General features: G+C 40.3%; 1 protein-coding gene across 5 annotated transcripts in view; it reads left to right on the top strand.

The window, feature by feature from the left end:
• Positions 375-25,478, top strand: part of AMN1 (antagonist of mitotic exit network 1 homolog) — a 49,381-nt gene continuing 24,277 nt past the window's right edge. For 2 of the 5 annotated variants that reach the window (XM_021092084.1, XM_021092087.1), the window contains exons 1-5: positions 416-566; positions 20,346-20,478; positions 23,526-23,670; positions 24,474-24,691; positions 25,000-25,056. In XM_021092084.1, the coding sequence (XP_020947743.1) occupies positions 529-566; positions 20,346-20,478; positions 23,526-23,670; positions 24,474-24,691; positions 25,000-25,056 (591 nt within the window). In that variant the 5' untranslated portion in view covers positions 416-528. Of the gene's footprint in view, positions 728-1,181; positions 1,226-20,345; positions 20,479-23,525; positions 23,671-24,473; positions 24,692-24,999; positions 25,057-25,478 lie in introns of all 5 variants that reach the window. The other 3 variants (XM_021092085.1, XM_021092088.1, XM_021092086.1) reach the window with 3 other exon arrangements.

The raw sequence follows: 25,478 nt of genomic DNA on the forward strand, positions 1-25,478 counted from the left end.
GGGCGCCGCGCGCAAGGCTCCGCCCCTTGGGCGCCGCGCGCAAGGCTCCGCCCCTTGGGCGCCGCGCGCAAGGCTCCGCCCCTTGGGCGCCGCGCGCAAGGCTCCGCCCCTTGGGCGCCGCGCGCAAGGCTCCGCCCCTTGGGCGCCGCGCGCAAGGCTCCGCCCCTTGGGCGCCGCGCGCAAGGCTCCGCCCCTTGGGCGCCGCGCGCAAGGCTCCGCCCCTTGGGCGCCGCGCGCAAGGCTCCGCCCCTTGGGCGCCGCGCGCAAGGCTCCGCCCCTTGGGCGCCGCGCGCAAGGCTCCGCCCCTTGGGCGCCGCGCGCAAGGCTCCGCCCCTTGGGCGCCGCGCGCAAGGCTCCGCCCCTTGGGCGGGGCTCGGCTTTGCCCCTGCAGCGCGAGCGCGCCCGCGCCGCGCTACCGGAAGAGGCGGGGCCGCCACGCATCACGCGGGGGGCGGGAGTTGACAGACTGTCTCTGGCTGGATTTCGGCGGCCCCGGAACCGTGGAAGAGGTTCCCGAGGGCCGCTACGATGCCCTCCCCGGAGCGGGTCAGTCAGCTCCTGGACCTGTGAGTTGGCCCCGGCCCGCCTCCCTTCGCCCCGCCGCGGCACCACCCGCCGCCCCGCGCGGCTCTCCTTCCCCGCCCCCTTCCCGCCTCTGACCGCTGAGAAGGCCCCGCAGGTGTTTCCACTCCTGGATCCCAGACTTGTGCTCTCCTCACTGAGGAAGGTCAGGCCAAAAGGGTTGCCTAGCGAGCTTGCCTGTCTGTCCTTTATAGGTGTCCGAACTCAGCTTTGACAGCTCCACACTCAGGGAGTTCCTGGCAGTGGCCTGTCTGATGGGAGCTGAAAGCCTTGATAAAACAAAACATTAGATGGGGTACTCAGAAGCCTTCAGCAAAGTTCCACCCAGTTACTATAATGGGGATAAATATTGATTCCCTTTTTGTAGCGCTCAAATTCTCGATTGCGCTTGCTGGGTTCAGTTCCTGGCTCTGCTGTTCACCAGCTGTGTAACCATGGAAAGTAATTTCATCTCTCTGTGCCCAAGTTCTTGACCTACAATATTAGTATACCTATCTCATGACATTGTAGTGAGGATTAAATTTAACATATTAAAAGTTTAGAAGGCTGCCTAGTATTAAAATTAAGAGAGCTTTCCTTGATATATTTTATTGGCGGAGAAACCAGAAGCACAGAGACATGTAGTTACCCAGTGATTTATGAGGTGAGCACGTTAAGGTTGTTTAACCTTTGCAATGGTCATTGCAGTGGGAGTTTACAGATGGCAGGGGATTGGTTAAAAGTGCTTATTTTATGCAGATATTTTAAGAAGACTATTTAAGTTGATTATCAGAGGCATTTATAAGAAATAACCTAAATTTCACTTACGTTCATGAAATAATCTAGGTTCAGTTTTGATTACATGGCCTAACTGGCTTGGTCAGTTTGGGGAATTTTCAAGCCTGGTCTCCATTTTATTTTATTTAATAAATCCCCGACTTCTGGTCATTGTCTTAGCAAGCTGATACTGTAAACCAATATAGTGTTACTCTCACTACCTCATTTGATGTAGTCATGGAGGTGAACGGTCAGGTAACTGCTGTTACTGATAGTTTCGTAATCACCCTAGGCAGTGGCAGTGGGATCACTGAGTTCTTTTAGCTGTCTTATCCTGATGGATTTCATTTGCTATGTGAGTGGCTGCTCAATTTAAAGACATTTAAAACTCTTGAGAGGGAGTTTCTATTATAGTTCAGCAGGTTAAGGACCCAACGTCGTCTCTATGAGGATGCTGGTTCGATGCCTGGATCTGGCATTGCCACAAGCTGTGGTGTAGGTTGCAGATATGGTTTGGATCTGCTGTTGCTGCGACTGGTGCCATAGCTGCAGCTGTGACTTGCCCCTGGTCTGGGAACTTCCATATGCCACAGATGAGGCCAAAAAAAAAACAACCTCTTTAAGAGGTTACTAGGGAGGTTAATATTGAAATGGAGCAGGACTTAGTTTTTCTGTGGAAAAACTTTAGTCAAAGAATAAGTTTAATCAGAGAAGTGAGCGAAGGGAAACAGTCAAATGAGGCCACGTAATAATAGTTTTGTCATTAAGCAAAGTCAAGGACCTTCTCAGGGGCTATAGATAATATTCTGTCATATCCTGTGAGCTGTCTTATAGTAATGAAACCTCTATCAGGTGGAAGAAGTTAAATACCTGGTGACCAGAATATAGCCATGCCATAAGCTGACACAGTTCCAAGAGCAGGCAGGCCTCAAGGAAATGGGAACAAACTGATCTGGAACTGAAGATTAACTGTACTAAAGATAATCAAGATGATGCTGGTCAGACCACCACATGACCAATTTCAAAATGACTGTCAGAGCTGACTATGCTGTTTCTGCGTAGAGCCCCATCTCTCCACTTATAAGAGCTGGTTGTCAGTGGGAGGAGTCAGCCTTTGGACAGGAGTCCATCCTCCCCCCATTGGTTGCTGGCATCTGAAATAAAGCAAACTTTCCTTTCCACTAATCTTGCCTTTTTATTGGCTTTATAGTGGCAAGCAGCTGAACCCCACTATTGGTAACAATGTGATGACTCTGAGAATAATAGCCAAGGATTGAAAAATTCCCCAGAGCAGAAATCCCAGGAGCCATGATATAGCTAAGTACATAATCAAACAAAGAAGCATTGCCTATTTGATTAAAGATTGGCATCTATCTTTAAGATCTTTTTGAGGGAGTTCCCGTCGTGGCGCAGTGGTTAACGAATCCGACTAGAGACCATGAGGTTGAGGGTTCGATCCCTGCCCTTGCTCAGTGGATTAACGATCCAGCATTGCTGTGAGCTGTGGTGTAGGTTGCAGACGCGGCTCAGATCCTGCGTTGCTGTGGCTCTGGTGTAGGCCAGTAGCTACAGCTCCGATTCGACCCCTAGCCTGGGAACCTCCATGTGCTGTGGGAGCGGCCCAAGAAATGGCAAAAAAAAAAAAAAAAGGTCTTTTTGATGCATTAATATAGAAACAGCATTTTTTTACCAGTACATGCACTTCCATCTTGGGTGGTTAGTGTGTTTAAAATATGCAATTGTCTGATGTAACTCTGGCTGAAGAATTTACAGATTTTTGCTGTAAATGTAGAGATTTTTGTAGAGGATGAAGTCTCTCCTAGTGAGGTCTAAGTGCAGTCTTTTGTTGGTCTTTTCCAATAAACCAAGTCTCTAGGTTCCAATATATGGGGCACGTTGTATTCTTTTGGAAGCAGATCACAGAAAGGTTTTTGAACCTGGTGGGAATAAGCCTTTCGATATTGTGTTAGTGCCTTACAGTACTAAACTATGTCCTGATTACTTAGGAGGGGACAAACATGAGGAGGTCTTATTTTATAGAAGTGGTATTATAGGTAAGCTTCCATCTAAGTAAGCTTTTATGGTGTGAGCAATCAGGTATTTAATAAGAAGCATTTCCATGGAAACAAAGACAAAGATTAATGGAACAAATTATAAATGCAGTTTTTGAGTCAAGAGAGCAGCCAGTTGAGAAAATTTTTGGACTTTAGCTTGAATTTTTAGATGGTGGAATGAGGATGGCAGTTTCAAACTGATCGGCTTTCCTGGTTTGCAGCTTGAATGTCTTTTGGTGATGTTATCAGGTGTTCTGCTGCACTCAGTTGTAGGTAGGAAGGTTAGTTGTAGGTAGGAAGGTGTAATTTTAACATGTACAGGATAATGACTTGTATACACAATAAATTTAGTGAACATCCATCATCTTACACAGATACAAAATTAAAGAAATAGAAGAGAAGTTTTTTTGGAGTTCTCTGGTGGCCTGTTGGTTAAGGATCCAGTCTTGTCACTGCTGTGGCTCGGGTTACTGCTGTGGCACTGATTCCATTTCCTAGCCCAAGAACATCCCCATGCTGTGGGCAAGGCCAAAAAAAAAAGAAAGAAAGAAAATAAGTTTTTTCCTTATGATGAGAACGCTTAGGAATTATTCTCTTAACAACTTTCATGTGTATTACATAGCAGTGTTGATTACATTTAACATGTTGTACATTATGTGCCTATTTCTTATTTATCTTATAGCTGGAAGTTTTTACCTTTTGACTGCTTCATCCAATTCCCCCTGCCTCTGGTTACCACAAGTCCAGTTTCAATAAGTCAGGATAAGTAATGATAAGTCTAGTTACTATATGTCACCACACAAAGATATTACGTAGTTATTGACTATGAAAATATATGTCCACCCAAAAACTCATGCACAAGTGTTTATAGCAGCATTATTCATAAGAGCCAAAAAAAAGTAGGAACAACCCTGGGAGTTCCTGTTGTGTCTCAATGGTAACGAACCTATCTAGTATCCATGAGGACGCGGGTTCAATCCCTGGCCTCACTCAGTGGGTTAAGGATCTGGCATTGCTGTGAGCTGTGGTGTAATCTGGCAGCTGCAGCTCCAATTCAACCCCTAGCCTGGGAACTTCTTTATGCCTCATGTGCAGCCCTAAAAAGACAAAAAAGACAAAAAAAAAGGAAAAGTAGAAACAACCTGAATGTTCATAAACTGATGCATGCATAAACAAAAGGTGGTATACCATGTAATGGAATATTATTTGGCAGTAAAAACAAATGAGGTGTTGATACATGTTGCAACATGGATGAACTTGAAAATGTTATGCTAAGTGAAGGAAGCCAGTAATAAAAGACCACGAAGTTTATGATTCCATTTACATGAAATGTGCAGAATATGGAGTTCCCGTTGTGGCGCAGTGGTTAACGAATCCGACTAGGAACCATGAGGTTGTGGGTTCGGTCCCTGCCCTTGCTCAGTGGGTTAACGATCCGGCATTGCCGTGAGCTGTGGTGTAGGTTGCAGACGTGGCTCGGATCCCGCGTTGCTGTGGCTCTGGCGTAGGCCGGTGGCTACAGCTCCGATTCGACCCCTAGCCAGGGAACCGCCATATGCCGCAGGAGCGGCCCAAGAAATAGCAACAACAACAACAACAAAAAGACAAAAGAAAAAAAAAAAAGAAAGAAATGTGCAGAATAGGCTAATCTAGAGAGACAGCAGCACCCTGTCTCTGTGTGTCCTCACATAGTGGAAGGGGCTAGGGCTTTCTCTGGAGCTTCGGTTAGTTCCCTAGGCTGTGGAAGATGAGGGGGATTGGCAGATAATGGGTACAAGATTTCTTTTTAGTGTATTATAATCTTCTAGGATTGGATAGTGATGATGGATGCACAAATCTGTGGATTCACTAAAAACCACTGTTATGTCAGATATATAGATATATATGTGTGTATGTATATATATATTTTTTTATTTTATTTATTTATTTATTTTGCTTTTTAAGGCTGCGCCCACAGCCTGTTGATGTTCCCAGGCTAGGTGTCAAATCAGAGCTATAGCTGTTGGCCTACACCACAGTCACAGCAATGTGGGATCCAAGCCGTGCCCTAGACCCGTGCTCATGGCAACACCGGATCCCACCAAACGAGGTCAGGGATCGAACCCGCATCCTCATGGATACTAGTCAGATTCGTATCTGCTGCGCCACAATGGGAACTCCAATATCAGTTATATTTTAATAAAGCAGTTACTCCCCAAATTATTTTTTTAGTTAAGCTTTTGACTTTTAGAATAAACAACATGAATTTCTATTGATGGTAGAGTGTCTCATTTCAATATCATAACAGAGTGAGGAGAATGAGAGCTGGGAGAGTATAAACTTGTTTCCCTTCCTATTCCTTGCAGTCCATTGAGTACGAATTACTTAAAATGTTTAAACACCTAAATAATACATAGTATTGGAAATTGGGAGCGATATCCATGAAGATGTGCCACCCAGATCACCCTTCAGGGAAGGACTTTCTGCCCACCTGTAGGGTGGAGGGTCAGCAGATAAATTCCATTACTCAGCTCCTTCAGAATCTACCTCTGCTACAGAGTCACCTAACTCTGTGACCTAGAGGTCAAATTCTTCTTAAGGGCAGCCCAAATCAGTGGCAAGGATGTAAAGTTCCAGCCAAAAATAGAATCCCTGGATTTTGAGTCTTTTTTTTTTTTTTTTTAATTCTTACCACCAAACCTGTGGCACATGAAAGTTACTGGGCTAGGGATCAAATCCGAGCTGCAGCTGCTGACTTATACCACAGCCATGGTAACACTGGATCCAAGCCACATCTGCGACCTATACTGCAGCTCATGTAAATACTGGATCCTTAACCCACTGAGTGAGGCCAGGGATTAAACTCTGCATCAGGACCTGTTTAAAAACTAGTATCTCATGCCTTTATTATGAATAGGTGTACAGTTTGAATTTTCTCTACGAATATGTTACAGAATCCTCAATATGAAAAAATATCATTAACTGAGCTTTAGAATTTGTGAATACTAATGGGGTCTGCTATGGTCTGAATTTTATTTGTTTTTTATTTTTTGTCATCTTTTTTGGGCCACACTTGGTGTCATATGGAGGTTCCCAGGCTAAGGGTCAAATCAGAGCTATAGCTGCCAGCCTATACCACAGCTACAGCAGTGCCAGATCTGAGCCATATCTGCTACCTACACCACAGCTCACAGCAACACCAGATCCTTAATCCACTGAGTGAGGCCAGGGATCAAACCCGAATCCTCATGGATACTAGTCAGGTTCGTTACCACTGCGCCACTACAGGAACTCCCTAAATGTTTTTGTACCTCCAAAATTCATATGTTGCAATCCTAACCCTAAAGGTAATGTTATTAGAAGCTGGGGTCTTTCGGAGGTATTGAAATCATAAGGGTGGAACCTCATGAATTGGATTAGTGCCTTTACAAAAGAAGCTTCAGAGAAATCCCTAGCCCCTTCCACCATGGAGAACACATAGAGAAGGTACCAGCTGTGGAACCAGGAAGGGAGCCCTTACCCAACCATCCTGGTACTTTGATCTTGGATTTCCAGCATTCAGAACTATAAAAGTTAGTTTTTTGTTGTTTATAAGCTACCCATTCTGTAGTTTGTTATTACAGTTCAACCAGATGAAGACAGGGTCCTTTAGCAAAGAAAGAAAACCCTTTACTATGAGAATATCTTTACAACACAAAGAACAGAAGACTCTCATGCAAAACTACTTGAGCAAAAAAAGCATTAACAGTCAAAATTTACAAAGTTTCTAAGGGAAAAAATAGCATGAAAAAGACAACAGAAAATAGTATTGACACTTTAGGAACTGCAGACATAGAACAGTTTGAAAGATTTTAAAACAAATATATTGGAAATATTCAAAAGCAAAGGAACAATTATCCCTAAGGGAAGAATACAGATAAATAATGTTTTTGTTTTTGTTTTTTTTAATTAGAAGCCCTAAGAAAGAAAAATGTGTCGTTGAAATAGCAACTTATATCTCCTTGCCTGGGAGTTCCCGTCGTGGCGCAGTGGTTAACGAATCCGACTAGGAACCATGAGGTTGCAGGTTCGGTCCCTGCCCTTGCTCAGTGGGTTAATGATCTGGCGTTGCTGTGAGCTGTGGTGTAGGTTGCAGACACGGCTCGGATCCCTCGTTGCTGTGGCTCTGGCGTAGGCTGGCAGCTACAGCTCCGATTAGACCCCTAGCCTGGGAACCTCCCATATGCCGCGGGAGCGGCCCAAGAAATGGCAAAAAGACAAAAAAATTAAAAAAATTCCTTGCCTGTTTCATAATGGATGATAAACTGGATTTTGACTACATCCTGTCCGTTTAAAATAAGACCTACTGGTCCCCTTCCCACACTCCATACTTTTTCAGTTAGCTGAGTCTGGTATTGTGGGGCCACTTTTGAGGTCATTTTTGCAGCTTGGCCTTATCCTGCTACTTAGAGTACTATTGGTTGCAGCTTCAATTAAATGCTTTAAGGGACAAATTTAACAGATTTAGCTTTAACCTCTGTTGGTCACATTAATTAAAGTAGCTGACAGAGTGGCATGCTTACATGAATATTTGAATGCACCAGGAATGTGTTGGGGTGGATTGTTGGAATACGGAATGACATGGACCTGTACATTCTTGCTGGGTATGCCAAAAATGCAAGGCCTTGATTACCTCTGCTGTTTCTCATTGTGTTTGTAGCAAACACCCTTGAGGAATGAAGTATTTTCTCCTTCCAAAAAGAGCAGGCTTACTTCAGTTTGCTATAAAAATGGTGAATCCCCCAAGTTCAGTTCTCCTCTCCTATAACACAACCCACTGCATGGGCAGTTCTCTGTCTGGGCCCATCTACATTATACTGTAGGACTTGAAGGGCATGGAAAACCAACAGAAACATGAAGCTCTGGCTCCTGCTCTTGTTATGAGTAATAAGGTCCTTTTTCTCTGACCCAGGAATTTCATGTCTTCTTCCAGCATTGATAAAATGGGAATAAAGCTAGCTTATAAACTAGTAAGTAGGGTAAACTCTGAGACTGCACAGTTCTTGACAATTGCAAAAATCAATTACAGGAGGATTTTTAAGTCAAAAAGTAAAAAGTAAATACATTTAGTGAATTTTTTTTGGAAGAAAGCATAAGAGATAGTCAAATGTCACATGAAAAGATGTTCACCATTGCTAATTCTTAGAGAAATGCAAATCAAAACTGCAATGAGCTATCACCTCACACAGATCAGAATAGCCATCATCAAAAAGTCTACAAATAATAAATGCAAGAAAGGATGTGGAGAAAAAGGAACCTTTCTGTATTGTTGATGGGAATGTGACTTGGTACAGCCACTATGGAGAACAGTATTGAGGTTCCTTAAAAAACTAAAAATAGAACTGTCACATGATCATGCAATATCACTCCTAGGTATGTATCCAAAAAATACAAAAACTCTAATTCAAAAAGATATATGCTTCCCAGTGTTTACAGCAGCACTGTTTACGATAGCCAAGACATAGAAGCAACCTAAATGTCATTCGACAGATGACTAGATAAAGTGTAGTATATTTATACAGTAGTGTATCACTCAACCATGAAAAGAATGAAATAGAAGAGAGCATAGGAGAATATCTTCACGAACATAGTACAGTGGAAGAGTTCATAAACATGACACAAAAAAAATACTTGCCATAAAGAAAACACTGATAGATCAGAATGCATTAGTACCCAACAGAGAATATTATTAAGAGAATGAAAAGGCAATGCACAAAATGGAAGAATATATTTGCAACATATATAACCAATAAAAGGCTCATGTCTGCAATAGAAGAGGAATTCCTGTACACAACTAAGTAAAAGAGTCAACCCAAAATAAAACTGAACATGATATTTGAAAAAAACTCCAAGAGACTGAATGTACAATAAAGGAATAAAAATGTGCTCAAATTAATTAATAATCAGAAATTGCAGTTTAAAACCCCCATGCATTGTTACTATGTGCTTACTAAACTGGCAAAAATTAAAAAGACTGGAGTTCCTGTCATGGCGCAGTGGTTAACGAATCTGACTAGGAACCATGGGTTGCGGGTTCAATCCCTGCCCTTGCTCAGTGGGTTAAGGATCTGGTGTCGCCATGAGCTGTGGTGTAGGTTGAAGATGCGGCTTAGATCCTGCGTTGCTGTGGCTCTGGTGTTGGCTGACGGCTGCAGCTCTGATTCAACCCCTAGCCATGGGAGCGGCCCTAGAAGAGGCAAATAGACAAAAAAAAAGAATTAAAAAGACTGACAATGCCAATGTTGGAAAAGACATGGATTCCAGGAGTTCTCATTGACTGATGGTAGGATTTTTACTTTGGAAAACTGGTATTAAGCTAAACATATACATGTCCTACGAGTCAATAGTTCCACTGAAGATATATACTCTACTGAAACACCAGCACATGTGTACTAAAAGAAACGTCCAAGAATACTCAACTCATATCAATACTCATAATAGTAAAAAAAAAAAATTATTAAGCACCACACTGTACATCAGCAGGAGAATAAAGTAATTGTTGGAACCATGGAATATTATGCAGCAGTGAAGATGAACCTGAACAAACTATAGCTATCTGCAACAATGCAGATGAATCTTGTAAACATTTTAGCAAAAGAAGCCAAAGAAAAATGGTGGAGCAATAATAAAGCCAGACCGAATAGATTCTAAAGTGAAAAACATCAGTATAGATAGAGACATTACTTAAGGGTAAAAGGAATATTCCACTAGAAGACAAAATGATCATGAATCTGCAGCTAAAGCCTAGTCATATAAAATGGAAAATTTTAGGAGTTCCATAGTGGCCTAGTGGTTAAGGATCCAGTGTTGTCACTGCCATGGCTTAGGGCACTGCTGTGGCATGGATTCAGTCCCTGACTTAGGAACTTCTGCATGCCATGAGCATGACCAAAAGAAAAAAGAAAAGAAACAAGTTTAGTCATGGTAGGAAACAATATACTACATTTTATAAGTATAGAAACAACACTATAGGGAGTTCCTATCATGGCACAGTGGTTAACGAATCTGACTAGGAACCATGAGGTTGCAGGTTCAATCCCTGGCCTTGTTCAGTGGGTTAAGGATCTGGCGTTGCTGTGAGCTGTGGTGTAGGTCACAGTCGCAGCTTGGATCCTGCGTTGCTGTGACTCTGGCATAGGCCGGCAGCTACAGCTCTGATTAGACCTCTAGCCTGGGAACCTCCATATGCTGCGGGAGCAGCCCTAGAAAAGGCAAAAAGACCAAAATATATATATATATATATATGTTTTTTATGCATATATAAAAGTATATAAAGGTATGAAAAGTACGGACAGATACTATTTTTAAAACTTCATGGTTGGGGAGTTCCCTTTGTGGCTCAGCAGTTAAAAAACCCGACTAGGATCCATGAGAACTTGGGCTCCATCTCTGGCCTTGCTGATTTGGTAAGGGTCCGGTGTTGCCTTGAGCTGTGATATTGGTTGCAGACGTGGCTTGCTTTGGTGTATGCCAGCAGCTGTGGCCCCCATTCGACCCCTAGCCTGGGAACGTTCATATGCCCTGAGTGCAGCCCTAAAAAGAAAAAAAAAAAAAAAAAATTCATGGTTGGAGTTCCTTTGCTGTGGCACAATGGGATGATGGCATTTCTGGAGCACTGGGATGCAGGTTTGATTCCCAGCACAGCAGAGTGGGTTAAGGATCCAGTGTTGCCACAGCTGCAGGGTAAATCACAATTGCAGCTTAGAGCTGATCCCTGGCCCAGGAACTTCCATATGCCACTAGGCAGCCAAAAAGGAAAAACAAAAACTTTATGGTAGTAGTTGTCTCTGCAAAGGGAGATAAAGAAGAGTAAACCTGAATAAGTGGACAAAGAGGTTTTAATTTTATCTGAATTGTTTTATATAATGAAAGATATCTGATACAATATAAAATTTTTAAATTCTAGATTTTCAGCACATGACATCCTGTTTTTTTCTGCATTTAAAAAAATTTCATTATAAAACAGTAATGCACATACACTAGCAAAAACTAATAGAAATGAAAAGAAAACTTGATTTTAAAATAGAGTATTACAAACTAAAAATTCTACAGGTTTAGCAGAAAAAAGACAGTAGAAAAATTGATCCCAATAAACAGTCATAAACACCTAATATATTTGTGTGCACATACATATGTCATACAAAGAGTGATTGGTTGATTGATCAGTTGATTTTTTTGGCTACATGTGGCATGCAGAAGTTCCCAGGCCAGGGATCAAACCTGAGCCACAGGCAGTGACAACGCAGGATCCTGAACCACTAGGCCACCAGGGAACACCAGAGAGAGATTTTGGATACATACGTATAATACAAAAAGAGAGAATATTACATCTCAGTGAATATATGTTCTCTGAATATTTATAGAGCATATACAAAATCAGTCATATATTTGGCCACAAAAAATGGCTCAAATTTTGGGGGGAGGGCCATGCCTGCAGCATGCAGAATTTCTGGACCAAGGATCAAACCTATGCCACAGCACTGACCACACTGGATCCTTAATTCACTAAGCCATCAGGGAACTCCATAAATTTAAGTAAGAACATAGCAAAATAGGCAAAGGATACACATAAACAATTTTGAGAAAAGAATATCCAGATAGGGAGTTCCCGTCGTGGCGCAGTGGTTAACGAATCCGACTAGGAACCATGAGGTTGCGGGTTCGGTCCCTGCCCTTGCTCAGTGGGTTAACGATCCGGCGTTGCCGTGAGCTGTGGTGTAGGTTGCAGACGCGGCTCGGATCCCGAGTTGCTGTGGCTCTGGCGTAGGCCAGTGGCTACAGCTCCGATTCGACCCCTAGCCTGGGAACCTCCATATGCCGTGGGAGTGGCCCAAAGAAATAGCAAAAAAAAAAAAAAAAAGAATATCCAGATAGCAAGTTTATGAAAAGGTGTTGAATTTGCTGATAATTAGAGAAAGTAATAATGAGATACCACTTTTCACCCATGAGATTTTCCAACATTTAAGAATAGGTAGATCTTTGGCAACCACAAATCAAAACCAAACATTACCTTCACAAAAACTAAAAAGAAAAGTACACAAGCATAAAATAAATGGAAATGATCCAACCAAAAAAAGAAAAAGGAGAAACAGAATCAACTGGAAAACAAGGTCTATCGATAATTACCTTAAATGTCAATGGACTGAATGCATCAATCAAAAGACAAGGAGTGGCAGACTGGATAGAAAAGCAAAAACCTACAATCTGCTGTCTACAAGAGACCCACCTTAGGGCAAAGGACACATATAGATTGAAAGTGAGGGGATGGGAAAAGATATTTTATGCCAGTGGACAAGACAGGAAAGCAGGTATTAGAATACTTATATCAGACAAAATAGATTTTAAAATGAATGCCATAAAGAAAGACGAAGAAGGACACTATTTAATGTTAAAAGAAGCCATTCAAGAAGAGGATATTAACAATAGTCAATATATATGCCCCTAATACAGGAGCACCCAAGTACCTACAACAAATACTAACAGGCATAAAAGGAGAAATTGATGGGAATACAGTAGTAGGAGACTTTAACACCCCACTCACATCAATGGATAGATCCTCTAGGCAGAAAATCAATAAGGCAACAGAGATCCTAAATGACACAATAGAGGAGTTACACTTAATCAACATTTTCAGGAGATTATATCCAAAAAAATCAGAATATACATTCTTCTCAAGTGCACAAGGAACATCTTCAAGGATTGCTGACATACTGGGGCATAAAGCTAACCTCAGAAAATTTAAGAGTATAGAAATTATTTCAAGTATCTTCTCTGGCCACAATAGCATGAAAGTAGAAATCAACCACAGGAAAAGAAATGAGAAGAAAACTAAATACATGGATACTAGACAATATGCTACTGAAAAAGCAATGACAATGAGGAAATCAAGAAGGAAATTAAAAAATACCTTGAGGAGTTCCCATCATGGCGCAGTGGTTAACGAATCTGACTAGGAACCATGAGGTTGCGGGTTTGATCCCTGGCCTTGCTCAGTGGGTTGAGGATACGGCATTGCCATGAGCTGTGGTGTACGTTGCAGACACAGTTCGGATCCCACGTTGTTGTGGCTCTGGTGTAGGCCGGTTGCTATGGCTCCAGTTAGACCCCTAGCCTGGGAATCTCCATATGCCGCAGGAGCAGCAGCCCTATAAAGAGGCAAAAAGACAAAAAAAAAAAAAAAAAAAAAAAAAACTTGAGATAAATGATAATAAAGACAACCATTCAAAATCTGTGGGATTCCACAAAAGCAGTGCTTAGAGGGAAATTCATAACAACACAGGTGTTCCTCAAAAAAGAAGAAAAATCTCACATCGACAACCCACCACCTAAATGGTTTAGAGAAAGAACAAATAAAACCTGAAGTTAGCAGAAGGAAGAAAATCATAAAGATCAGAGAGGAAATCAATGAAATAGAGATTAAAAAAACAATAGAAAAAATCAATAAAACTAAGAACTGGGTCTTTGAAAAGATAAGCAAAATTGACAAACCTCTGGCCAGACAGAAACCCAAATAAAATAAGAAATGAAAAAGGAGAAATCACAATGGATACTGCAGAAATACAAAAAAACCATAAGAGAATATCATGAATAATTATGTCCCAACAAATCTGACAACCTAGAAGAAATGGACAACTTTCTAGAGACTTACAGCCTGCCAAAACTGAATCAAGAAGAAATAGATCAGCTGAACAGACAAATCACTAGAAATGAAATTGAATATGTTATAAAAACACTCCCTACAAATAAAAGTCCAGGACTAGATTGCTTCACAGGTGAATGCTACCAAACATACAAAGAGGAACTTATACCCATCCTTCTTAAACTTTTCCAAAGTGTTGAAGAAGGAACACTCCCCAAAACATTCTGTGGTGCCACCATCACAAAACCAGACAAAGATACTACCAAAAAAGAAAACTATAGGCCAATATCTTTGATGAATATCGACACAAAAATTCTCAACAAAATTTTAACCAGCTGAGTTCAACAACACGTACAAAAGATCATACACCACGACCAAGTGGGATTCATCCCAGATACACAAGTCAATCAATGTCATACACTGCATTAACAAAAGAAAAGTTAAAAGCCACATGATCATCTCAATAGATGCAGAAAAAGCATTTGACAAGGTCCACCATTCATAATAAAAACTCTTATCAAAGTGGGTATAGAGGGAACATACCTTAACATAATAAAAGCCATTTACAACAAACCCACAGCAAATATAATAATGGAGAAAAGCTGAAAGACTTCCCGCTAAAATCTGGAACAAGGCAAGGATGCCCACTCTCACCACTTTTATTCAGCATAGCGTTGGAAGTCCTAGCCACAGCAATCAGACAAACAAAAGAAATAAAAGGTATCCAAATTGGAAGAGAAGAGGTAAAATTGTCACTCTATACAGATGACATGATGCTATATATAGAAAACCGTAAGGACTCAACCCAAAACTATTCAAACTGATGAACAAATTCAACAAATTATAGGATATAAGATTAACATTCAGAAACCAGTTGCATTTCTGTATTCTAGCAATAAAACGTTAGAAAAGGAATACAAAAATACAATGCCTTTTAAAATCACACCCCCCAAAAAATCATATATCTGGGAATAAAGCTGACTGAGGAGGTGAAAGACTTATATGCTGAGAACTATAAAACATTAATCAAGGAAATTTAAAAGGACTCAAAGAAATGGGAAGATATTCCATGCTCCTGGGTTGAAAAATTAATGTAGTAAAAATGGCCATGCTACCCAACGCAATCTACAGATTCAATGCAATCCCTATCAAATTACCCATGATATTTTTCACAGAACTAGAACAAACAATCCAAAAATTTATATGAAACCACGAAAGACCCAGAATTGCCAAAGCAGGAGGCTTAACTCTCCCAGGCTTCAGGCAGTATTACAAAGCCACAGTCATCAAGACAGTGCAGTACTGATACCAAAACAGACATACAGACCAATGGAACAGAATAAGAAACCCAGAAATAAACACAGACATATAGGGTCAATCAACCTTTGACAAAGAAAGCAAGAGTATAAAATGGGAAGAAGACAGTCTTTTTAGTAGGTGGTGCTGGGAAAACTGGACAGCTGCATGTAAATTAATGAAATTGGAACATACCCTCATATCATGCACAAAAATAAACTCAAAATGGTTTAAAGACTTAAACGTAAAATAGGACACCATCAAACTCCTAGAAGAGAACACAGACAAAACATTCTCTGACATCAGCCTTACAAATGTTTTCTCAGGTTAGTCTCCCAAGGCAACAGAAATAAAAAAAACAAATCAATGGGACCTAATCAAACTGACAGGGTTTTATACAGCAAAAGAAACCATAAAAAACACAAAAAGACAACTTACAGAATGGGAGAAAATAGTTTCAAATGATGCAACTGACAAGGACTTCATCTCTATACAAACAACTTAAATAATTCGACAGCAAAAAAGGCAATAACCCAATTAAAAAGTGGGCAAAAGATCTGAATTAGACATTTCTCCAGGGAAGATATAAAGATGGCCAACAGGCACATGAAAAAGTGCTCAATATCCCTGCTTATTACAGAAATGCAAATCAAAACTGCACACCAGTCAGAATGGCCATCTTTAATAAGTCCATACATAACAAATGCTGAAGGGGGTGTGGAGAAAAGGGAACCCTCCTGTACTGTTGGTGGGAATGTAAATAGGTACAACCACTATAGAAAACAGTATGGAGGTACCTTAGAAAACTATCTATAGAACTATCATATGACCCAGCAATTCCACTCTTAGGCTTGTATCTGGACAAAACTTTCCTTAAAAAAGACACATCACCTTCTGCAGCTCAATACCAAAAAGACAACCCCATCAAAAAATGGGCAGACGATCTAAACAGACAATTCTCCAAAGAAGACATACACATGGTCAAAAAACACATGAAAAGATGTTCAACATCACTCATTATTAGAGAAATACAAATCAAAACCACTATGAGGTACCACCTTAACACCAGCCAGAATGGCCATCATCAAAAAGCCTATAAACAGTAAGTGCTGGAGAGGGTGTGGAGAAAAAGGAACCCTATCACTGTTGGTGGGGTTGTAAATTGGTGCAACCACTGTGGAAAACAATATGGAGATTACTCAGAAAACTAAACACAGAACTACCATTTGATCCAGCAATCCCACTCCTGGGCATCTATCCAGAGAAAACCATGACTCAAAAGGACACATGCATTCCAGTGTTCATCGCAGCACTATTTTCAATAGCCAAGAAATGGAAACAACCTAAATGTCCATCGACAGAGGAATGGATCCAGAAGATGTGGTACATATACACAATGGAATATTACTCAGCCATTAAAAGGAATGAAATACTGGCATTTTTAGCAACATGGATGGACCTAGAAATTATCATGCTAAGTGAAGTCAGCCATGCAATGAGACACCAACATCAAATGTTTTCACCGACATGTAGAATCTGAAAAAAGGACAGAATGAACTTCTTTGCAGAACACATACTCACAGACTTTTGAAAAACTTATGGTCTCCAAAGGAGACAGTTTGGGGGGTGGGAGCATGTGCTGGGGCTGTGGGATGGAAATCCTATACAATTGGATTGTGATGATCATTGTACAACTATAAATGTAATAAATTCATTGAGTAATAAAAAATACTTTTAAAAAATTTAAAAGAAGACACATGCACCTGTATGTTCATTGCAGCACTGTTCACAATAGGCAAGACGTGGAAACAACCTAAATGTCCATTAACAGATGATTGGATTAAGAAGAGGTGGTACATATACACAATGGGATACTACTCAGCCATAAAAAAGAACAAAATAATGCCATTTGCAGCAATGTGGATGGAACTATAGACTCTCATACCGAGTAAAGCAAGTCAGAAAGAGAAAGACAGGAGTTCCCGTCGTGGCGCAGTGGTTAACGAATCCGACTAGGAACCATGAGGTTGCGGGTTCGGTCCCTGCCCTTGCTCAGTGGGTTAACGATCCGGCGTTGCCGTGAGCTGTGGTGTAGGTTGCAGACGTGGCTCGGATCCCGCGTTGCTGTGGCTCTGGCTTAGGCCGGTGGCTACAGCTCCGATTGGACCCCTAGCCTGGGAATCTCCATATGCCACGTGAGCGGCCCAAAGAAATAGCAAAATAAATAAATAAATAAAAAAAGAATGCCTTTAAAAAAAAAAAAAAAAAAAAAAAAAAGAAAGAGAAAGACAAATACCTTATGATATAATTTATATGTGGTATCTAATATACAACACAAATGAACCTCTCCATGGAAAAGAAAATCATGGACATGGAGAGCAGGTTTGTGGTTGCCAGTGGGGAGGGGGAGAGAGTGGGATGGACTGGGAATTTGGGGCTAATAGATGCAAACTCTTGCCTTTGGGATGGATTGGCAATGAGATCCTGCTGTGTAGCACTGGTAAGTATATCTAGTTACTTATGATGGAGCATGATAATATGAGAAAAAAGAATGTATACATGTATGTGTGACTGGTTCACCTTGCTGTACAGTAGAAAATTGACAGAACACTGTAAACCAGATGTAATCGAAAAACTTAAAAATTATTAAAAAAGAAAAAGAATAGGTAGATCTTGAAGTTCTCTTGTGGCACAGCAGGTAAGGATTTTGTGTTGTCTCTGTAGCAGCTGGAGTTGCTGCTCTGGTATGGGTTCAGTCCCTGGCCTGGGAACTTCCATATGTCATCGGCACAGCCAAAAAAAAATATGAAAAAGAGTAGGTAGATCTTAAAAACAGTGCTGAGTGAAAAATTAAATCTATAACACCATACATAAATTAGGAGTACACATAGGACAATTACGTTAAAAGTACACATACAACAAAAGGAAACAACTTAGACATTAGAATGGTTTCCTCGAGTGGTGGGGGATGGGCTCGGGAAATGGGTATGATGGAAATAAATGGAAAAAAAAAGTAAAATAGATAACAATTATTGCTTAAGAGATGTAGATGAAAAGGAACCCTCCAACACTGATGATGAAAATGTGAAGAAAACAATCTGACATTATGCTTTAACATATCCTAGAAACGGTAGAATGCTCATCAATAGGGGATGACTAAATAAGTCGTCCTGGAGTTCCCATTGTGGCTCAGTGATAACGAACCTGACTAGTATCCATGAGGACATAGGTTCAATCCCTGGCCCCGCTCAGTGGGCTGAGGATCTGGTGTTGCAATGAGCTGTGGTGTAGGTTGAAGAAACGGCTCAGGATTCCAAGTGGCTGTGGCCTAGGCCAGCAGCTACAGCTGATTCAACCAAGAGCCAGAGCACTTTCATATGCCATGGGTGTGGCCCTAAAAAGACAAAAAAAAAAAAAAAGTCCAGACTGTGAAATATTGTATGGCCATTAAAGGAAAATTACAACTATACTGATGCTTTGAAGAGTTTCCTAAGATATTGAATGAAAGAGGGTATACAATGATGCCATGCTTGAACACAGTGATCTCTCCCCACCTCCAACCCTAATCCTTGAAATGTATATATGAGTTCATAAATACAGGTGTGAGTAAATGTGTGTATGAGCACAGAGAAAAAATAATAAAGAATATACACTAGCACAAGGAACCAAACTAACAGAAGAGGGAAGGATAGCAGAGGGAAAAGCAGAAGCAGCCAAAAGAAGAAAAGAAATTAAGGTTGCACTAAAAAATTGAAGTGTGTGATATTTATTTATGAATGTTAAGTTGTATATATGTGGGTGAGTGTGTAGGCAGAAATGAAACAGATTTGTATTTATTTGTTTAAAGTATGGATTTCTCAGATGGTCGGAATTTCAGGCCACACATGAGATACACTGGTCATACAGGTCTTGGTTGTTGCATATACAATCCTGGCCGTAAGTTTGTTACCTCTGAGATTTGTACTGTTTGGGGAATCTTTGTGGTTACAGTTCTTTCTTGAGTGATTTTTAAACCTGTATAATTTAAGAGAAAATAGTGAAAGCAAGTTGTTGGATTAACAAAATGTGTCAAATAGTAGGCCCTAGTTTAGGAGTTCCTGTCATGTCACAGCAGAAACGAATCTGAATAGGAACCACAAGGTTGTAGGTTTGATCCCTGGCCTCACTCAGTGGGTTAAGAATCCTGCGGTGCCGTGAAATGTGGTGTAGGTTGCAGACGCAGCTCGGATCTGATGTGGCTGCGGCTGTGGCATAGGCCTGCAGCTACAGCTCTGATTCAACCCCTAGCCTAGGAACCTCCATATGCTGAGTGTGGCCCTAAAAAAAAAGGCAAAAAAAAAAAAGTAGGCCCTAGTTTAATATTTACTTAGCGGTACATGATTGAAATCTTGGTGCTAATTGTGTCTTAGGTATGGACTGACTTAGGAAAAATCCTTTTTTTTTTTTTTTTTTTTTTTTTTTTTTGTCATTTTAGTAAATAAGGTACACTGAGAGGAAAAAAACTGTAGAGGAAAAACAGCCTGTTCATAAGTGAGCACAGACTGGGCATGTTTTTTTTTATTGTTTTAAGTTTTATTGAAATATAGTTGATTTACAATGTTGTGATCATTTCTGCTATAAAACAAAGTGATTCAGTTATACATATACACATCCATTCTTTTTCAGATTCTTTTCCCACATAGATTATCACAGAATACCGGGTAGTTAGATAGACTAGGCTTTTGAATCTTACCAAAACTTAACTTGTAAATATTCATATAAAATGGATACCCTGGGAGTTTCCTGGTGGCCTATCAGTTGAGAATTCAGCATTGTCACTGCTGTGGCTCAGGTTCAGTGCCTGCCCCAGGAACTTCCACATGCCACAGCCATGGCCAAAAAAAATATTAATAATGTATACCCTGTTTATGAAAGAACTGAGTGCTAACAAATAGCGTTAAACAAATATTAGGAATCAGTACCTGTACAGTGTAATTTACTATATTATATTTGTATTTCAGATGCCTTTGGTGCTTCATGAAGAATATTTCCAGATTTATCACAGACATTAAGCCTTTGCCACCCAACATAAAAGATAGACTGATTAAAATAATGAGCGTGCAAGGGCAGATAACAGATTCAAATATAAGTGAGGTAAGAATGCATATAACTGTAAAGCAGGCATATTATATTTTACTGTTTAAATATGGTTTCAGATTTTTGAAACAATGTTTTATTGTAGGATTAATAAAAAATTTTAAATGTAATAGAGCATTGGGGTTCTTTTTTCCTCCAATAACCAAAATGTCTGGGTGTGATTGTTTCTGAAAAAAAAATCTTTTCCTACCACTCTGTCGGTTATTTCCCTTGTCTTCATGATACCAGCACCTATGGTCTCCGTGTTTTCAAGAAGTTTTAAACTTTTTGATTAAGCATACTGCAATAAAGCTGGAAAGAAATGAAAATTCCGGGTGAATAAACAAATGGCATAAAAAGAACCCTATGGAAAGAAATATATATGTTACATGGTGACTCTAGGACACAAACCACACCTATGTATAACAGTACTGTAGCAGTACACTTGGATATTTCTATTTTATTCTAGTATGTTTTATTTCATTAAAAAAAAAATGTTGATCAGGAGTTCCTGTCATGGCTCAGGGGTATCAAACCTGACTAGTGTCCATGAGGATGCAGGTTCGATCCCTGGCTTCACTCAGTGGGTTAAGGATCCGATGTTGCTGTGGCTATGGTGTAGGCCAGCAGCTGCAGCTCTGATTTGACCCCTAGCCCAATAACTTCCATATACCTCACATAATTACTATTTACTTCTGGTATTCATCTCAAGAAAATAATTTTTAAAGCACACAAGAATGCTCATCATAACATTATTTATAAAAAATAATTAACAGTTATGTATTGCACAAATATTATTTTAATGAGGAAAGTGAAGCACAAAAAGCAGTTCTCTTGTGGTTCAACAGTTTGAGGATCCGGTGTTGTCACTGCTATGGCTCAGGTTACAGGGATGCAGTTTCTATCCCCAGCCCAGGAACTTCCACATGCTGCTGGCGTGCCAAAAAAAAAAAAAAAGAAGAAGAAGAAGAAAGGAAGGAGGGAGGAAAAGAAGAAAGGGAAGAAAAAGGAAACCAAGAAAGCAGAGCTTGATCGCAATCACTATCTCAGGCAGTCTGCTTCCAGAATACATGTTCTTTTTTTTTTTTTCTTTTTTTTTTCTTTTTCTTAAGGCATTTTAGGGCCACACTGGAGGCATATGGAAGTTCACAGAGCTAGGAGTTGAATCAGAGCTGCAGCTGCCGGCCTATACCACAGCCACAGCCATGCCAGATCTGAGGTGCATCTGAGACCTACACCACAGCTCATGTCAACACCAGATCCTTAACCCCCTGATCAAGGCCATGGATCAAACGTGTGTCCTCATGCTAAGTTAGATTCATTTCTGCTGAGCCATGATGGGAACTCCCAGAGTACATATTCTTATACACTATACTACCTCTTAAAATCAGTCTGAATGTTCAACCTAAGTGTTTGCCAGTGTAGGATGCATTTAATAAGTTAGGGTGCATGCATAAAATGAAATTGTATGGAAAAAATTATTTTTATAAAAAGTACTCATTTATAAATATATGTGATCTGATCCCCTTTTTCTTCAAGTGGTTTTTTTAAAAACTCAAAAAACATCAAAACTAATGTTATGCTTGTCTCTGGGTGTTGGAATTTTGGGTAATTTTAGCTGTAGTAGTTAAAAGCATGGCTTTTGGAATTAGACCTGATTTCCAGTCCTAGCTCTGCTCCTTTTTTACCTGTGTGCTTTGTGTTGCTACTTAAGCCCTGGGTGCCTCAATTACTTCATTTATAAAATTGTAATGTCTGGTGTCTCAGGAGTGTGTGTGAGAGAGAGGAAGAGAGAATGCTAAATGACATAATGTATAAACACTTCCTGGTAAGTGCTCAATAAGTAGAAATAGTAATTTGTATCATCGTTATAATTTTTATATGTTGTCTGAATGTTTTAATAATAGTACTTTACTTTCATGGTCAGAAAAGTAAAGCCATTTCTATTTTGAAAAAAATAAAAAAGAAGAGGCGTTCCCGTCGTGGCGCAGTGGTTAATGAATCCGACTAGGAACCATGAAGTTGCAGGTTCAATCCCTGGCCTCGCTCAGTGGGTTAAGGATCTGGTGTTGCCGTGAGCTGTGGTGTAGGTCACAGACGCCGCTCGGATTCCATGTTGCTGTGGCTCTGGTGTAAGCCGGTGGCTACAGCTCCGATTAGACCCCTAGCCTGGGAACCTCCATATGCCATGGGAGCGGCCCTAGAAAAGGTAAAAAGACAAATAAATAAAGAAAGAAAAAAGAAAAAAAATACCCCCAGAATGAGTGCTCAAAATGATTTGAGGGAGTTCCTGTTGTGGCGCAGTGGTTAACGAATCCGACTAGGAACCATGAGGTTGCGGGTTCGGTCCCTGCCCTTGCTCAGTGGGTTAATGATCCGGCGTTGCCGTGAGCTGTGGTGTAGGTTGCAGACGCGGCTCGGATCCCGAGTTGCTGTGGCTCTGGCGTAGGCCGGTGGCTACAGCTCTGATTCGACCCCTAGCCTGGGAACCTCCATATGCCGCTGGAGCGGCCCAAAAATAGCAACAACAACAACAAAGACAAAAAGACCAAAAAAAAAAAAGATTTGAAATTCATCTTTATTTGTTGCCCTCAAGTAAATGGTCAGTAATACTAGGTTTGTACTAGCTCCAAAAATAAGAATGAAGGAGGTCAATGTTCTAGATAAGCATTTGGTATATAAGTGATGAAAGATCATCCCTGCTGAGCAAAGAGGCCCATAGCTTGAATCTCTAATAACAGTGAGGAGCTACTGGGAGAGGATAAGCACCCTCCACTACCTTGGTTCTGCTTCTGGGTCTAGAGGGTCCTTCCCCTGAACCAGGTGTTTCAGCAGTGCTCTGTCCTGGTGAGAACTTTGGGGGCTCTAGAAGCTATACCTCAGGTGGAAGTAGGCTTGGTTTTTTCCTGCTTTATGTATCTGTCTCCACACAGACATATTTCTGTATTCATTGCTGTATTTTTCACCTGCCATTTGTCTGTTATGACCTCCAAAACACTGAACATGGAATAAACCTTTACATTAATAGCAAAAATTAATTTTTCAAATTCATGTGTTCATTATAGATTTTACATCCTGAAGTCCAAACTCTAGATCTACGAAGCTGTGATATTTCAGATACTGCTCTCCTGCACCTATGTAACTGCAGAAAACTGAAGAAGTTAAATTTAAATTCCTCAAAAGAAAACAGAATTTCCATCACTTCAAAAGGTATATTTATTAACACTTAATGAATTGGTGGAGAACTACTCACCATGGGGCAAAATTTTGTGGATTTTTTTTTCAATTTTTTTAAAGTTCTATTGAAGTATAGTTGATTTATGGCATAATTTTGGAGCAGAGAAAGGGAAAATATGTTAAAGAGAGTATGAAGATGTCAAAGAAAAGGAAACTATATTTATCAATAAAAATATTCAAACAAAGCTAAAGAATCCAAATTAGAATTCTTGCTTAGAATCAGTTCTAAGGATTTCCTGTTGTGGCTGCTCAACGGGTTAATAATCCAACTAGTATCCATGAGTATGCAGGTTCCATCCCTGGCCTTGCTTAGTGGATTAAGGATCCTGCATTGCCACAAGCTGCAGCATAGGTTGCAGATGAGGCTCGGATTTGACCCCTAGCCCAGGAACTTCCATATGACACAGGTACAGCCTTAAAAAGAAGAAGAAGAAAAAAAAGAAAGGCTTAATTAATTGCAGATATTCTGAAGAATATACTACAGATTGCGTAGAGAATTCCTGAAACATGACAGAAGAGGTTTTTTAAAATTTTGTTATTATAGTTGATTTACAGTGTTGTGTCAATTTATGCTTTACAGCATTGTGTCCCAAAAGAGTTTTAAATAACCACAACATCACTGGAAAATAAGTATATCCCCACAGATGGGCTACTTTGAAAAAGGTTAACATACAGTTGGATGTATCAGTACTGGTGATTGCTGAAATGAAAAGCCGTCACATTTCTCATATATAAGCATATATAGTTCATTGACACAGAGTTATGTTTTCCCTCAGGAATAAAAGCTGTGGCTTCATCTTGTTCATATCTGCATGAAGCTTCTTTGAAAAGATGCTGCAATCTCACTGACGAAGGAGTTCTTGCTCTTGCTCTCAATTGCCGGCTGCTAAAGATCATTGATTTAGGAGGCTGCTTAGGGATTACTGATGTGTCCTTGCAGGCATTAGGAGAAAACTGCCCACTTTTGCAGTGTGTTGATTTTTCAGCCACTCAGGTAAATGCAATATAGACTTGAAATGTTGGATTGTATGTATTTGACCCATGACTCATCAAAATGTAATTAAGTCCTTTTGTTGTTGCTGAAATTATTAACTTCATTCTTTGGTAGTATTAAATAATTGCAGTATAATTTGGCATATCCCCCTTAATTATTTTAAGTAAAGGTGGAAACTAAGTGTGGCTAAAACACATGTTTGTTAAATGGGAGGCAATAAAATTATATCTAAATAATTAATACTTTTTAGAAAAATGTACTTATATCATCTCTATTCACATGCTATGTTCCTTTTTGCCTTTGCTTAGGTATCTGACAGCGGCGTGGTTGCACTTGTTAGGGGACCTTGTGCCAAGAAATTAGAGGTAATTTAAAAATATCTGTAAAGATGATGACTAAATGTTTACGTTATCCCCAGAAATTCTTTTTTTTTTTTTTTTTTTTTTTTTTTGTCTTTTTAGGGCCACACCCACAGGCATAAAAGTGTTCCCAGGCTAGGGGTTGAATCAGAACTGTAGCCACTGGCCTATGGCACAGCCACAGCCATTTGGGATTGGAGCCTTAACTTCAGCCTACACCACAGCTCACTGCAGTGCTGGATCCTGAACCCACTGAGTGAGGCCAGGGAATGAACCTGCATCCTCATGGATGCTAGTTGGGTTTGTTACCGATGTGCCACAACAGAACGCCCCAGAAATTCTTTTTTAAAGCTAGCAGATAACTAGTACCTATTTTCACTTAGGTATTTCCATGGAATTTTTTTCCCCTATACCTCTTTATTCCTAGA

This window comes from Sus scrofa, chromosome 5 (genome assembly GCF_000003025.6).
Source record: "Sus scrofa isolate TJ Tabasco breed Duroc chromosome 5, Sscrofa11.1, whole genome shotgun sequence".
Taxonomy (NCBI): domain Eukaryota; kingdom Metazoa; phylum Chordata; class Mammalia; order Artiodactyla; family Suidae; genus Sus; species Sus scrofa.